The following is a 15,964-nucleotide window of genomic DNA, read 5'->3' as shown; positions in this document are numbered from 1 at the left end:
ATATATTGCATTAAAATGAAGGGAACTTGTAATGTGTATAATATCAGATTTTGAAAGTAGCTTTGCCGACGCTGCGGAGCATCGTGACACCTCGGCGTGTCGGAGCTCACACATGTGCTGGTTCTGGATTCCTCCCTCTGTTCGCACCCACATCACTACCAGCAGCAACAGGCAGCTGTTTCTGATGAGAAAGCTCAGATAAACCCGCTGTACGCTTCCCTGCCCAGCGCCAACCAGCAGGCAAAGACAGCAACCTAGCCGAGGAACACAGCTAGAGGCTAAAAAACACCAGATACCGTCCCGAGGAGTCGGCAGAAATCTACTTATTTGCAAACGGTAATGCAGCTTTAAAATACCCATCTGCTAAAATCTTCATCTCTATTGTTTAAGGATGTTAATGACAGTTAATAACAGTGTTCATACATGTTGCTTCTCTAGAAATTGCAGGTTGTGTAACTGGAATTAGTTTCTGTGCAGCAGAGGGACAGAGGATCAATCTTAAATGTCTTAAATGGGAATGGAAACATTTCTGTAGGTGGCCAGGAGTCGATTCATTCTGTTGATAAATCTTTGAAACAGTTGCACAGATGACTGTGTGTCAGGAGGTGATCAGGAGTAGATTTCCTTGAGCTTAGTTCAGAAAATGAGTGGAGGAAAAGGTGTGGTGAACCCGACACCTGCAGGGTGATGTAACGCCAGACTCCCACTGATACACGTGAAGCCCACCACTGCTGCCTTTAAGGAAAAGTAACAGATCATAACTCTGAGTCAAAACACAGATATGAACAAGAGTTCATACTGTTTCCACAACTTATGCGGTGTTAGAAGTTTGAAAATCTCGTGCTGTTGTGTAAAAAACACATCTGGCAGAGGACGGATGATCCTTCAGCTGCAGGGTTCCTGCTCTGCTCGCTGTAACGTGGCAGTGGTTACACAAGCTAGAAACAACACACACATTACAGAATGAGCAGATGGAATGAAGCCCTCGGCCTCTCGGTCTGCCTGCAATGTGTCCCAGCAGCAGCAGCGGCGTTGTCATTAGAGAGCATCGTCGGCGTGCACATCAACGACCGAGGTTCGGCTCAGGTAATGCACGCACATCTGCACCGTGTCACCACGAGCTGGAAGCATAAAGAGTCGACAAAAAGACACAACGAGGAGCCTCAGCACCGCCTCATCAAACAACTGTAGATGAACTTTCTGTTTAACCACCAGGCTGTAAAGAAGCTCACACCTGCATTCACCTTCATGGGAGTCAGACACATGGATCCCACCTGCTGCTGCTGCTGCTGCTGCTGCTGCAGGGGATCAATGCCTCGTTTGAAAAGGTCAGAATATGAGTTTAATGTAAAGTCAGCTGCTCTTCTCGTTGCCCTTTCCTCAGAGGAGCGTCCTCGCCGAGACCCGACTGAAGGCTCCGACTGGAACATTTCCTCTTTTCCACAGTTTTAATCAGTCTGACCGACACGAGCAGAACAAAGAACCTCCTTCATGTGAGGGAGAGAAGATCGTATAGCTGCGTGTAGGTACAATACACATCCCTGTAACCAACGCAACTTCTGTCTGATCATGCAACAAAGCCTGCAACTTATGATTACATGCATTATCAAGTCTTCTGTTTGACTGTTATTGCAATGGATCGAATTAACATTCAGTCAAGAAAATGACAGAAATGTGTGAAATGAAAGTTGTAACAACTTCCCGGAGGCCGAGGTGACACGATCAGATCAGATCATTTGATTTTTGTCAATAATCAAAGTGCATCCTCTGACTTTTGACTCATTATGCATCCACTGTAGATGCACAATAAACACCTATAATGCATGAATTGACTGACAGACATGATGAAATGATTAAACAGCAGAGGACAGAAGTTTTCCACAACTCCAGCTCACGTTTTATCCTGAACAGCTCCTAATAAAACCGACCCCACCTCAGATGTTAAACACTCTCCTGACACAAAGACAGTCCCACTCCTGACCACCACTGATCTGAAGTCAGTCTCAACACAGAGACTCTGTTCAGCTGACTGTCGCATATTTCTCAGGCTCTTGTTAAACTTGCTTTTTGTGCGTCTGTGCTGAGATCTGACACACACACACACACACGCACACACACTCTCACACACACACACTTACTGTAGCTCAGTGTGAACGGACCAGAGAGTGAAAGTCAGCTGCTGCTGCTTCTTCTTCTTCTTCCTCCTCTTCTCCTTCTTCTTCTTCGTTCTCTGGAAACTTTCACTCCCTCTCATGTTAACAGCAGGCTCGGGTCCGGAGCTGCGCTGGCCCCGCCCACTGACGCCCACCTTTTTAACGATGACCTCACCGGGGATGGCCCGGGACGTGGAAATAATGGATCCGACCTGAACCCGAACTCCGCGCGACAACAATGCCTCTGAAGAGATAAAAAAAAAAAATAAAACTTAAAAATAAATGAGCTGGGACTTCAGGAGAATACGAAGAATTTTCATTCTGGGGTCATTAAATGTATTTGTTTGGGAATTAAAAAAAAAAAAAAGTAGGTAAAGTTAAAGGAGCATTATGTAGTTTTGAGGAAGGAGACTCAACAAACTCTCTCTACTACTAAAGCAGTAAAACTGTCTCTAACTGTTTTATTCTCATTAACTTTTCTCCACATACGACCATATAAGGAACAATTAATGTGCCTCTAAGAGGAACAAGTCACTTTTATTTGAAACATTTGCAAATATCATTCTTTTAAAGGAGCATTACGTAGTTTTGGGGGGGCGAGAAATGTTAACGTTAATCAAAAAGGACAACACAGTTTATAGTGCTTAACTTTGTGTATACGTGGCGGACCCTGCCACCTTTCTAGCTTCAATCAGTGTTCTCTGACCTTGTTGTCCTCTGAGAACAGCTCATTTATTCTGAGTGTTACATCACTGATATTGTAAATATTAAAAAGGGTTAGGGTTACGTCTCGCTGTGACGTGACAAGCCCTCGTCGCTCCCTCGGATAGTTTTGTGTTATTAATCAGTTCTCGCCTCACGTCTGTGCAGGAAACCTGACAGATAAACTATTTTATAGTTGCTTCTAACTGAATCTCTTTAGTTTCTCTTTCAAACATCTGCTGTGTTTTACTGTTTCATCAAGAGTCGTGTTCAGTTACTGCTGATGAAAATGGACTGTTTCCTGTAATGCTCCTTCATAATAAAAGCTTCTAAATGATTAAATAAAGGTTTTTTTTTACTGTGAAGAAGTTACAATGCATTTGTAACTATATTACTGGAGCCTGTGTGTTAGAGGAGAATCCTTTACAAGCTTACAGAGTTCATTTATTTGTTATTTTTTACAAAAACTAGTCGCAAAAAACTAAATTTAGTGTAGTTTGGTTTTAGCATCTTTCAGCGCAATGTTTTGGTTCACTGAAGGTTGTGTTAGCATCGCTGCGGGCCACGTAGCCTGTGAAAAACCTTCACTACCTGCTCAGCACCAAACAGCAGACACAGAAGAAATGCCATTAATCAGGTAGCTACAAAATAAATTAAATTGATTGTTAGGAGAGCCGCTGATAGTCTCGCTTGTGCCAGACAACATGATGATCTCCTGATTATTTTTAGGGTTAGAGGGTCTTTCTTGGCCCTTCAATGACCGAGGGCCGGGGACAGCTGCCTGGTGTTTCCCTTCTGTCGGCAAGTTGCTGGATATGTAAGTCTCAACAAGCAGCTGTTTGTCATATCAGCATAAAACATGAAAATAAATATGTACATTGTCGGCTAAATCTTGAAATGATGGTTCATTAACATCATTTTGATTTATTCTTGGTAGAATGTTTAAGTTAGAAGCACTGGACCTGTTTCCTTTTATAGAAACATTATGGAATCTTTGTTCTTTCAGATATGATATTTGTATTTTTAGTCATCATTGCATGTCAACAAAAATCACAGAAGCGGGATGTTTTCTCTGATTTTTTTCCCCAGATGGGAGTTTTTTCTCTTTGTAGAAAAACAAAAACACACAGATCCTTTAAAACCATGGAAACTATCCTTCTTAACATACCAACACTTAACTTTACATCTAAATCACAGTATTTAAACTAGCCTGGCGGGAGCGTCATCAGTGTGTTTGGGGCACAGGACTCGAGGCGGAGCGCTCCACCACCTGCAGGCTGCATGTCGAAGTGTTCCCGGGTGAGATACTGAACACCAACATGCTCCCGGCGGCTGTTCACACTGCTGTGTGAGTGCGCATGTGATTGTTATCACGCCTGATGAGCAGCCGGCAGCTTGCATGGTATCTTCTGCCGCCAGTGTGTGAGTGAGTGGCTGGTTAGAACCAGAAAAAACAGAATGCTTCCAGTTTAGAAAACCTGTAGTATGAATGCAGCTCCCTCTTAGCTCATGATAACACAGTTTAATAACAACAAGACATTCTGATTATTCTTTGTTGGGTTTTAAAGCGCCTCAGGCTGAAAGATGATGATTAAACTAATGGAGTGCACAGAGCTCAGCTGCACTAACTGAGATGTATTTCTACTAAATAATTAACTTAAATAACAACTAAGAATCTCCTTAACCTGTCTGTTACATCATATCTCTGCAGGTTACATCACACATGAACATTTTCCTATATTTGTCCTCAACTATTTTTGTTAAATTACATGGAGGCGACTTTAACCTGTCATCATGGGTAAGAGTATTTCTGCCTGCCAATTACTTCTCCATTTGACTCACGTTGGTAACATATGTTGTACGTGACATACAGCCTGATGTAACAACGCAGCACAAGCATCCTCACAGTGAACTCTTCACCGGACTGACCTCGACTCTGCTGCCACCTTGTGTCAAACAGGGCGCAACATTCACACAAATAAAGTACAGCAATTTCCAGCTGACGTCCTATTTAATGTGATAATTACGTGTCAGGTGAGACTTCGGTGGCTCTGCGATGCAGCTCTGCCAGGGTGTGATTGTGTAAACAGGGTGACACATCAAGTCGTGACTGATGATGAATCAGTGTTGCGTGAATTCAGTTCATCTTCTCGTCTTGAGACAAAAAAACTAAAAAAATTCCATCATGAGGAACATGTAGCGCGAATCTGCATCACCACCTCGCCACAAATTTCCCAATACACAGCCGTCATAATCAGAAATAAAGTTGAAATAAGTCTGACTGTATAAAAGAACAAGTTGGGGGTTTTTACAGAGGAAGCATGACATTTTTCAGTCACAACAATCACATGATTTTAGAAAGCCACCGCGCCTGGTTGAAAAAAATGCTGTGTTTCAATTCAGGGTCTGCATCCTTCGAAGGACTCGGCCTTTGCGGTCTTTGAAGGCCGAGTCCTTCGGAGAGACCTTGTTAACCTCGTCAGCCGTTGTTAAATGTGACGGTCTAGCCTTTGGAGCATTTCCTGGTTGCGTCACCAGATGTTTTACCCTTACGTCATGATTTCTGCCACCCAGGTAACAAAACTGACAATCTACGCTGCGCGAGGTCGCCATTTTCTCTCTTTCTTTCTTCTTTTTCGGGCACGCAAAGAATCTTGGGATATGTGAGGCATGAAGGATAGTAGTGGTGCATCCTCCAAAAACAGGGAGAAGACGGAGCATCTGGAGGAGCCTTCAGATTGGGACAGCCTTTGTGCGGCATTGTGACGTAATTGGCCTTCAAATGCTCCTCTGAAGGATGCAGACCCTGAATTGAGACACAGCAACAGTCTGTCACGTAACCACATTGTCATATCTTCGTATCTGACACTTCAGGTGTGTTGATGCATCAGTGTCAGTGTGACATCTGATGTGTTTCGGTGGTTTCACTCACACAATCGTACGTTGAGCTCCGTGGTGAACACATTGCAGACTTCCCCTCTGGGTTTTTTTAATACTTCTGTCTTTTTGAGGTTTTGGTAAACAAAGTATTTCAGCAGTGATTTGTTATTAAGGTCAGCTGTGACTGCAGACGGCAGACTGGACAGCATGTGTGTGGCGGACCACAGAAAACTGAAAAAGAAGGAAGGGTCGTGACTGAATCTTGCTTTGGGGGCCGCGGCTGCAGTGACAGCTGTACTGAAGTCAACAGGACATGCATGAAGAAACACACCAACACCAGACATATCTGCGTGGTTTGACTTCTCCAGCCGCCAGAAAATGAAAGACAACACTTCAGAGAGTAGGTCACAAGATGTCTCCTACCTCGCTGTAAACTGTGTGGGAGTGTCCTCACAGGGTCGTTAAGGCCATGTGAGTGTGTGTGAGTGGTTGTTAAGCTAAGGGAGGGAACTCAGTTTTTACAGATGCCTTAATTCATGTGTGGCGGGTACGTTTCCTCTATAATGCATACGTTTTAGGTAATTATGTAGTGTGTATGAATGCATTATGCCATTCTGCTACTCAGGTGTTCACATGGACTGCAGGAGATCAGAACAAATCTTGTTTTTCTTTAACTTTCACTTCATAAATCTGTAAAAGTCACCTGCTAAACGACAGTTATGACACTAGAATTCCTTTGTGAACTTCCTTCAAAGTGAGATTGTGATGCGGTTGTGTGATATAATCACATTAAACTTCGTCTCAAAGGTCTGAGATGATAAAACAATCTTCATACTTTATCCAGCGACTGACAAACTGTTCTTTCAAAAGTCCTTTTGGGAACATCCTGGCCAGTAAATCCAACAGTGTACTGCTACACACTTTAATACCTACAGTGCATCATGGGAGAGCTTACACAGTGTTAGAGAGGAAAGTGTCACAGCTTTGATCAAACATGTTTTTTTTTATTCTTTGGCAACAAAAGCTTTCTTAAATACAATTTCAAATAAATATTAACATCCACAGCAGACATAGATAATCTCACGCTGTTCAGACAGCTGCCTGTACATTCAAAAACAGAGCTTTTAACTTATTGTGTGTTTTAATTTAAAGGCTATTTGTGGTCTGTGATGATTGAGCTGATTTTGCACGGACGGATGTGATGCAGTGAGCATTTCTTTCGGATTTCCTTCAGTCATTGTCTTCTTGAAGCAATGGCTGTGGGAGAGAGAGGAGATAAGGATGGTGTGAAATACTTGATTAAAATAAATCCCATCAAATCCACATCAGCTGCACTCGTTAATTCTCACCGCGTAAACCCCGTCCTCAGGCCTGGAGTCCGGTCGCATCCATTCGTGGTTGGACAAAATCTTTAGGACGACCAAGCCGAAAGCTACGATCAAAACTCCTAATGAATTTCCCATCACGGCCTCAGGTGGGAGGTTAGAATACGGCTGACTTGCATTGTTGTTGCCTTTGCTGTGGAGAAACACATCATGAGTTTATCTTTAACGAAACAATCTCCAAGAAATGTACTGTCAAATCTCACTATGGCGACAGAGACCACTGACGAATGTACTGCAACATTTCTATATTTGCAGTATTATGTAGTGAGCATCTGCAGGGACATTCCCGGAAAACATGCTGCATTAAGTTGCTGCTCATGCAAACCGAACATTTCCTCCTACTGCAGCTTTACATTAGAAGCATTTCACTGGTGAAGCACAAGTTGACGTTTATATTCATTGTGTTTCAACAAAACAAGACAACTGTGTGGAAATGTTGCAGGGAGTGGTGGAACAAGAAGGAGCAGCCTCAGAGGAGCTGCCGGCGACTGGCTGCACATTTTCTTCAGCTTCTCAGTGAAGTAAGCAGCTTCTGTCAGTGTGCCCTGATGTTTGCAGATTCATGCTGTGTTCTGAATAAAATCAGATTACGGTAACTCACGGAATGACTGATAAAGGGGCCATTTATTGCCTGACTTCTTTATGAAAATGTAACTACAGGTGTCACCAAGTCAACTAAGAATGGAATATTCCCCCAAAAAATGAAACAGTAACAGAAAATGTGGTACTCACAGAGCGAAGAAGAGCTTCTCGTTGATTCCGGAGATGCAGGCGACGATGCTGAGCATCAGTATCATGCTTCCAAACCACACATGTATTGGTTTTAAGAATTTACGTAGTGCAATCTGGGTGCAGGGCAGGAGGAAGCCAATCATACCAAACACCCACTGGATGGGCATACACAGACACAAGGAACACAGAATCATCAATAATCAACGCTCAAAAAGGAAACAATTGATTGTGAAGTGATTCTGATTCTGTTTGTAAAGTTGTGTACCTGTGCGGTGAAAAGAGCTGTGGCAGTGATTCCAATCCAGCTGTGCAAGGAGTACATGTTGGGAATGTGATTGACGTTGTGAAAGTCAAACACAGCACAAATCCCCACGACTGACAGGACGAACGCCAGAAGCATCACTGCAGCATGCGCCAGCTTCCAGGGGAGTTTATTATGACCCCAGGTCAGAGGAATGCGGTACAGCACAGCTCCTGCAGGGGGAGGCAAAAACAGAAAAGATGCTTCATTTGTTTTAAAGTTTATCAATTGCTGTGTTTCAATTCAGGCTCTGCATCCTCTGAAGGACCCGCCCTTTGTAGTCTTCGAAGGCGAGTCCTTCAGAGAGACCTTGTTAACCTCGTCAGCCGTTGTTAAATGTGACGGTCTAGCCTTTGGAGCACTTCCTGGTTGTGTCACCAGATGTTTTACCCTTACGTCACAATTTCTGCCGCCCAGGACCGCAAAAGTACGCTCTACGCCACGCAATGTCGCCATTTTCTCTCTTTCTTTCTTCTTTTTTGGGCACGCAGAGAATCTTGGGATATGTGAGGCTACAAAGAATAGTAGTGGTGCATCCTGCAAAAAAATTTGTGGGGCACATCTGGAGGAGCCTTCGGATTGGGACAGCCTTCGCGCAGCGTTGTGACGTAGTTGGCCTTCAAATGCTCCTCTGAAGGATGCAGACCCTGAATTGAGACACAGCAAATGTCTTCTGTGTGTTTGGAGGGAGCTGAGAAAATATCAGTGATGATGTCGGGCAGCGAACCCCTAGCTATTCCCGATGGTCTTTCACTCTGCAGTGCAAGTCACTGTCGTTGGTGTCATTTCAGCATCAGTGTTGTAAATGTATGACAGAAAGTCTGCATTACAAAAAGCGTATTAAACAAAAAAGTGTCATCACCTGTTCTTGGCACGATATTTGAGCTACTGTATTAGCACTAGAGGATTCCCAAACAGTGCGTCATGACAGGGAGAGCCCTGTGTTTATACAGTAATAAAGGGGATTAGCCACGACTGTCACAGCCTCCAACACACCACTCTATAATGTATGAACTGGCACCGGACAGGGCACATTTCACTGCAATCTGGCTGCGCTGCTGGGTTTAATAAAATAGAACCCACTGTGTCATCTTGTTCGCATGGAGCAGCAAGTAACCCACAATCAATTCTCTGTAACGAGGAAGTACTGACAGCTGCTGATTCTGAGGAAGAGCAGGATGGAGAGTACTACTGTATCTGAAACATGACGCATCATTCACAACAGGTTGAATGAATCCCCCCCACAAAGTCAGTCGTAGTGTGCACATAGTACATGTTGAGTTGGTCAGCAGCTCAGCTTGTTTCAGGTTTAAAAATCATTCATCATATGGATCAAATTGATTTATCCAGCTGGGATATGATTTCCTCTTAAAGTTCCTCTGTTCATGTGATCAGATTTTACTTTACATCAGAAACAGACTGACTACAATCACTGCGGTGTGGACGTCACCTCACGTTAAAGCTGCCGAGATGATGCATCAAATTATACGTTAGGTCTGTAGTGCAATTACCATATTACAGTCTGGCTGTCATTAGAAAGAACAGAAGTGAAAAACAGAAGTGAAACTCTGCATGATCCAAATTTAAAAACAAAGACTCTCACCGTTGCCGTACAGCACGACCAGACCCGTCACCATCAGGACGGGGTGCCAGTTGAACTGCAGAGCCGAGCCGTCCCAGGCGAAACCGCCGCGCCACCGGCTGTTCCACACGCACACACACACCACGCAGGCCAGGCCGAGGCACAGGCACAGCGCGTAGCATATGTAGAAGCACACGATGGACCTCATCCTGGACGGATCTGAAGGCTAAACCAATCAAAAAAGAACAAAAGATAATACGGAGGACGTCCAAAAATGGAGGATATAATCACTGACATCACTTCAGCCCAGCTTTAAAGGAGCACTATGTAGATTTGGCAATGAAATATATATCTTTATTGACCTTGATTTACCTTAAAAGGACAACGCAATTTCATACTGTTGCACTTTGATTATCTTTGGCGGACCCTGCCACCTTTGAATAATGCAATTAATTTGTAAAACTGTGCAACATTAGAAGCGCATAAAAACAAAGCTAAATCCCAACTTCTCCTTTGAAGAACTACTCCATTGCAGAAGTGGTCTAATAATTTATTCTAATCTAATAAAACCGAATCAAATATCGAGTCTTACCTTGTCCCCAGCTGCTCCGACACTGACAACACTTCCTACTCTACTACACTCTAGTTAAGCCCACGATGTGTGGGAGTTATTGCCTCATCTCATGACTTCCCTGGTCAATCTTTGACTGGTACTCACAGAGCTACCTGCTCTCACTTCGTGTTTCTGTGGCTGGGCTGCAGTCTCACTTCCACATGCAGCTGTGTGGCGGTGGTTGAGGGGGAAGCAGTGAGAGGTGGAGGAACAGCTGGGAGGTGAAGGGACTGCCCGCTGCATCTGCTGCCTATAAATAGGATGAGAAGTGAAGACTGGGACACATTCATCAGCTCTGGTGCTGAGTAATTGAGTTCAAAACAAGCCAAACACAAACAGTGACATGAAGAGAACAATATCAGACTTATGGAAAACTTTGCTTACTTTCAGATGTGATACAGTGACCTAGTTAAATGTCATAAAACGTCAGGTGAGACAGGTGATTGCGTTGACGCGTCCCGTGACTGCGGACATCAGTGGGAGGGGTCCGTCTTCGGCCCAACGGTCACGTAAAAGACGCAGTTAGCTAGCTAGCTGTTTAACATTTTACTATTACTCGGCGATTAATTCCTACATTGATAACACTTGAAGTAACATATGCCGAATTAAAGAGTTAAATATACAGACACCTGAAATAACTTTTTCTGAGGCGGCAGGTGCGTTTCTTCCTCTTTCTACGCGGGGCAAAATTAAAAGCCGGTATAATCGTCCGGAGTTACGTAGCCGCTAGCCGCTGCTAGCGTACACAAACGAAAGTTTAGCGTTATATAAACAGTTTCACGCGTTTAAAAGCCGTGTAATTGTATATCTCACGTACGAACGCACACACAGGTGTAAAGATGACAGACGACAACCAAACTGACGAGAATAAAAGCTGTTTTACAGGTTAAACACCTTCAATTCAGGAAGAGATACTTACTTAACCCATTTCCTTGTTGACAGCGCAAAGCCTTCTGGGAAATGTTGTTTTTACTTGTCAGCACCATACCTAGCAGCACCAGATAAGGAGAGAGGAAGGAAATGACTTTAAAACAGTAAAACTGTTTATTCTCATTAACTTTTCTCCACATAAGACTTTAAAATGAACAATAAATGTACTTTTAAGTCACATTATTTATAAAATGGGCAAATATCATTCTCTTAAAGGTGCATTATGTAGTTTTGGGGGAGGAAAATGTTAATCATAGACTGATTTTAAGCTCATTGTGTGCAACTATTTTTCTCAGATTTTTATGTTTGATATACATTGCCATATTAAAAATGATCCAAACAATAACCTGATCTTTAAAGGTGCACTTTAAGATCTTTCTCCTCTGATTAAAATGTCTTTCCCAGAACCACAGAGTGCAGCTTTAGGTTATTTTTAATTGAAATCAATTGTTTATTTAAGTCTCATAAACTTGTAACAAATAAGAAATGCTCTAAAGCTAAAATCTATTCTGTCTGTCTTTTTTTTCTGGTTTTCTGAGCTCGTATGACTAATCATTTGCACATTTATATTCTAAATAAAGGTTTTAAAATTACTTTGGAAGCACTCCACATTTTAGGAATCAACACTTGAATCACGATTCTACAATTCTACAATTTAATAAAATAATTCCAAGTCGTGCGGCGTGTAACACAATGCATTGTCCTTGGTTCTTGTGAGGCTATTTTCTTCAGCTCTCAACCGTCAGCCTCATTATTAAATAAGATGATTAAATGTATTGATCAGCGAGGAGAAATAGGGTCGTTGCAGCACTTTGAAGCGCTGAGACTCAGCAGGGAGAAAAGCACACACATGCAATATTAAAACAAAGGGAAATAATTAAATGATTCACTAATGAAGTTATAAACAATATGGCCAATAAACAAGTCTGGTGTTGTATAAACATGTGAATTACTAATACTGATGAAATGACTCAGCTGCTTTGCCTCACAGGCTCTGAGGACGACTGTGACACCGTGTGGCTGAATGTCGGCTGACCTGTGCAGATCTGTTGTGTCTCAGCTCCACCTGGAGGCGATGTCAGTCACCATCTTATTCACTCTTTTGTGTTGCAGTCTGCTTCATTGTCTCCCAAACAGCCGCAAGCTATAATAAACTTGTATGCTGAATTGTTTCTGGTGATAGAAATTACCGCACTGTTACAAACAGGATGCAAGAAAAACAAATTCCATAAGAAAAATACAATTATGGAGGTTTTGAAATTGCAGTGCCACTCAGTATTCATCAACCAACATCAGATAGTTTAAGCTCACCAGCTTTAGGATCCACATAAAACTGTTCTCACTCAGAACCTGCAGATGCTTGATCGTTCTCATCAACTGCACTACCTCACAATGTTAAAGAAAGTAAGAAAACATTATTGGATCCACTCAAAAGTTAAAGGGGTCTACTCTGGGCTGAGACTCATCCTCCATCCAAATTCCGAGGAAATCCGTTCAGTAGTTTTTGTGTAATCCTGCCAACAAACAGACGAGCAGACACAGGATACAACCTCCTTGTCAGAGGTAGTAATGGGAGTACCTGAACACATCACCTTTCAGCATTTTAGCCTATTTATTTTGACCACTGTACGATTGTTTTTAATTTGCTTGTGTTCACTATGCTGCCAACAATAAAAAATAAACCATGTGCGTCTGTTAACCTCCATGTTTCTGCCACTGTAATCACTCCGCAGTCACTTGATTTAGCACAAAATTATTCATTAAAATCGACCACGTGAGAAAAACGTGTCTTTTATCGTCCGCCCACCTCAAGGAGATCCATCAAGATTATGTAAATCAGGGCATGTTACTGTTATCAATTCAGTTACAACAGAGTTTCAGCTGTTTCAGCAACAAAACCACAGACGTACCGACCACAAACCTGAACCTTCAGGCTCTCGGGTGGTTTCCCCACATTGCTCAGTTTGTGCCGATTCTGCGTATGCATGAATAAAACACAGCACATAGACTCATTCCGATCAAAGCACAATTTAAATTACTTTTAACAGTACAGACTAAATTATTTCGATAGTCACTAATGATACTTTCCTGTGGTTCTACAGTTAAGACAACTCTTTAGACTTTAGCTGGCATTTTTTAAAAACAATTTAGCAGATAAAAACAAAGAAATATCACAGATTGAGGAAAAATCTTTTTGAAAAAGTGTAGCGCACATCAACAATAAAACGATATCACAGGACAAGTGTCAAACACATGTGGTATGCAAACAAAATCACTTCTGATAATCTGCTGCAAATGCACACACCACCCATTGTCACCGGTTTGGGAGGCATTTACTTGTATTTCAGATGTGTCATGATACCTTCTGCAGAAGTGCGTGTGGGGAGGGGGAAAAAAAGCAATGCCCGTAAATGTTTTGGCGATCTCACCGCAATTTACTGCGAAGGAGTTTGAACTTCCTGCAGGTGCCACGCTTGGTTATTGACCACATTTTAGTTTCAGGTTCACATGTTGGCAGGTTGACTGTTTATTATACAACAGTTCTTGGAAAGATATATAAAAAAAAAAAAAAATTGAATCTTTCTTTGAATCGTTTATTCTCTGAATTTGATTGTATCGAGGAAATCATCTGAGGGAGGGAGCATCAATGAGCCTCTGTCCTCCAGCGCTGTTCTCTCAAACAGACTAGAACCGAGCTGTCGGTGGGTGCAGGTCCCTGCCTTATATTATCAAAGTCTCTCAGATCCTCTGAGACTCCTTGAAGTGATGTATTCCGATGCCTCTCCGACTCCCTCCCCTCGCTGCGTCCGTCCCCAGCAGCACGTGTTGGGGATGAGGATGCTCGAGTCGAGTGGGCAGAGTCGACTGTGACACAGACAGCTCCAGGCTTTTGTTCGGGGACATCTAAGTTAATGTGCTATATTTCCTTGATTCCTTTTGGATTCTGGCACGGCACAGACTTTGTGTAATCCTCGCAGTCCTGCAGAGCTTTCTGCAGAGATGCACGACTTTAATTACAAGTGTGTGTGAAGTCTCAAGAGTCCAGGATGCTTTTGAAGAGACCGAGAGTTTACCACCATGCTAGCAGCTTTCTGAGGTAAATTAACAGTGTGAACATGCTGATATCAAGCAGGTGGTTAAAGGTCTTGTTTGTGAGAAACAATTTGATTTTTGAATCTAAAAACTGACGCTTTGGGACAGTGATGTGCACAAGGGGGGGGGGCCCAATTGTTGAAAAACGCGCGCTAAAGTGCCCTCCTGAGAGCCAAAATGCACGCTAAAGTGCCCTCCTGAGAGTCAAAATGCACGCCAAAGTGCCCTCCTGAGAGCCAAAATGCACGCTAAAGTGCCCTCTTGGTTGGCAAAACACACTAAACTGCCCCCTTGGCTGGTTAGAACATTATAAACTGCCCTCTTGGGAGCCAAAACACGCGCTAAAGTGCCCTCTTGGGAGCCAAAACGCGCGCGAAAGTGCCCTTCTTTTCGCCCCTGCCCTTCAAAAAGTCTGCGCACGCTACTGCTTTGGGATTGTTGAACGGGTCGACCACCTGAGCTACAGCTGCCCAGGAGCCACCAGTGACAGATCTCGATCGTCAGACCTTTTGGCCCACACGGATCACTGCTCTCTTCTGTTTCACCGTCTCCTTTTTATCTTTACTTCTGGAAAATTAAAGGCTTTTCACATTTTTGCTAATTCTCTCGTGTGGCCTGTCGTCTTCCAGGTCACCGTGGCTGAGTGGAGGTCGGCGATGCTTTGGTCTGCTCAGACGTCCTCCTGGATCCACACGCTTCACATATTTTATATAATTTACTTGTATCAGACATTCTGTTAATGAAATTTGTAAACTATGATCTTGTTCTCTTCTGTACATGCGACATCTGTCTGTCCTGGGAGAGAGATCCTCCTCTGTGGCTCTTTCTGAGGTTTCTTCCATCTTTTTTCTCCTCCCGTCTTTTATAATTTACAAACATTTACACTCAGATTCAGCTTGTTTTTTTGTGTCGCCCGTCTGAACGGCGGATGATGTGCACACACCAGCACACTTCTGGTAAGAATCTGATTTTTTTGCAGCGGTTCAGCTCAGTGTTCACACACAAAGTGCAGAAAATACGACCCCAGCTGGGAGTCCCAACTGAAACTGACATTCGGGTTATTATGCTGCAGAATAAGTGGAATTAATGTTTCTGCCCTGAAGCAAATTGAAGAGCTGGGACTGAAATCTGTGATGTCGCGCTGATATACAGCGAGGAGCCGCTCTGTTGGCGGTGAATAGACGGCTGACTTTGTGAATCAGAAATGACCCCCCTCTTATTCTGCAAAAAAAGGGAAGTCATCTTGAATTCTGTCACGGTGACCTTTTCTACCTTTTTACAATTTATTCTCTGCAGAGTTGTACATCAGTATAACAAATTCAGATTAAGGAACAGGGCACATCTCCGCTCGTTTTCCTGCATAGGACATCGTATATTTAACTCTCCTCCACAGCTTCATATTTTAGCGCTGAAATCTTCTTCTATTGTCCTTGAAGTCCCACAGAGTCGCCCCGAAGGCCTGAAAAAGTCAGACTGAATGCCTTTTTTTTATTCCCTCCTCAACACTGATTAACAGCGCTCTTGGTATGCCCGTTTTATTTCCTTCGTACTTGGCCTGAATGGAGCGATCATCATGGCCGTCATCAAAATCAG

General features: G+C 43.1%; 2 protein-coding genes across 6 annotated transcripts in view; both read right to left on the bottom strand.

Annotated features, from left to right (window-relative positions):
• loxl2b (lysyl oxidase-like 2b) overlaps positions 1-2,266 on the bottom strand; it is a 34,184-nt gene extending 31,918 nt beyond the window's left edge. Inside the window, exon 1 of one of the 2 annotated variants that reach the window (XM_030418112.1) lies at positions 2,139-2,266. The gene's annotated coding sequence lies outside the window, so the exon portion shown is untranslated. The remainder of the gene's footprint in view (positions 1-2,138) is intronic. The other variant, XM_030418113.1, reaches the window with a different exon arrangement.
• Positions 2,267-6,718: 4,452 nt separating this feature from the next.
• LOC115581008 (cytochrome b ascorbate-dependent protein 3-like) lies at positions 6,719-11,341 on the bottom strand. 4 transcript variants are annotated; one of them, XM_030415806.1, is made up of 7 exons: positions 11,268-11,341; positions 10,454-10,598; positions 9,757-9,961; positions 8,118-8,326; positions 7,853-8,007; positions 7,085-7,253; positions 6,719-6,992 (listed from the first exon to the last, which is right to left on the bottom strand). In XM_030415806.1, the coding sequence occupies exons 2-7, from the start codon at positions 10,589-10,591 to the stop codon at positions 6,966-6,968; spliced, it is 903 nt and encodes a 300-aa protein (XP_030271666.1). In that variant the 5' UTR covers positions 10,592-10,598; positions 11,268-11,341; the 3' UTR covers positions 6,719-6,965. The 4 variants fall into 4 exon arrangements, with proteins under 4 accessions (XP_030271666.1, XP_030271667.1, XP_030271668.1 ...); XM_030415807.1 differs by lacking the exon at positions 11,268-11,341 and adding an exon at positions 10,733-11,211; XM_030415808.1 differs by lacking the exon at positions 11,268-11,341 and adding an exon at positions 11,166-11,188.
• Between the last annotated feature and the right edge of the window lie 4,623 nt (positions 11,342-15,964).

Source organism: Sparus aurata, chromosome 5, assembly GCF_900880675.1.
Source record: "Sparus aurata chromosome 5, fSpaAur1.1, whole genome shotgun sequence".
Classification (NCBI taxonomy): Eukaryota; Metazoa; Chordata; class Actinopteri; order Spariformes; family Sparidae; genus Sparus; species Sparus aurata.
Note: the sequence above shows the minus strand (reverse complement) of the source record. Positions and strands in the feature narration are given on the sequence as shown.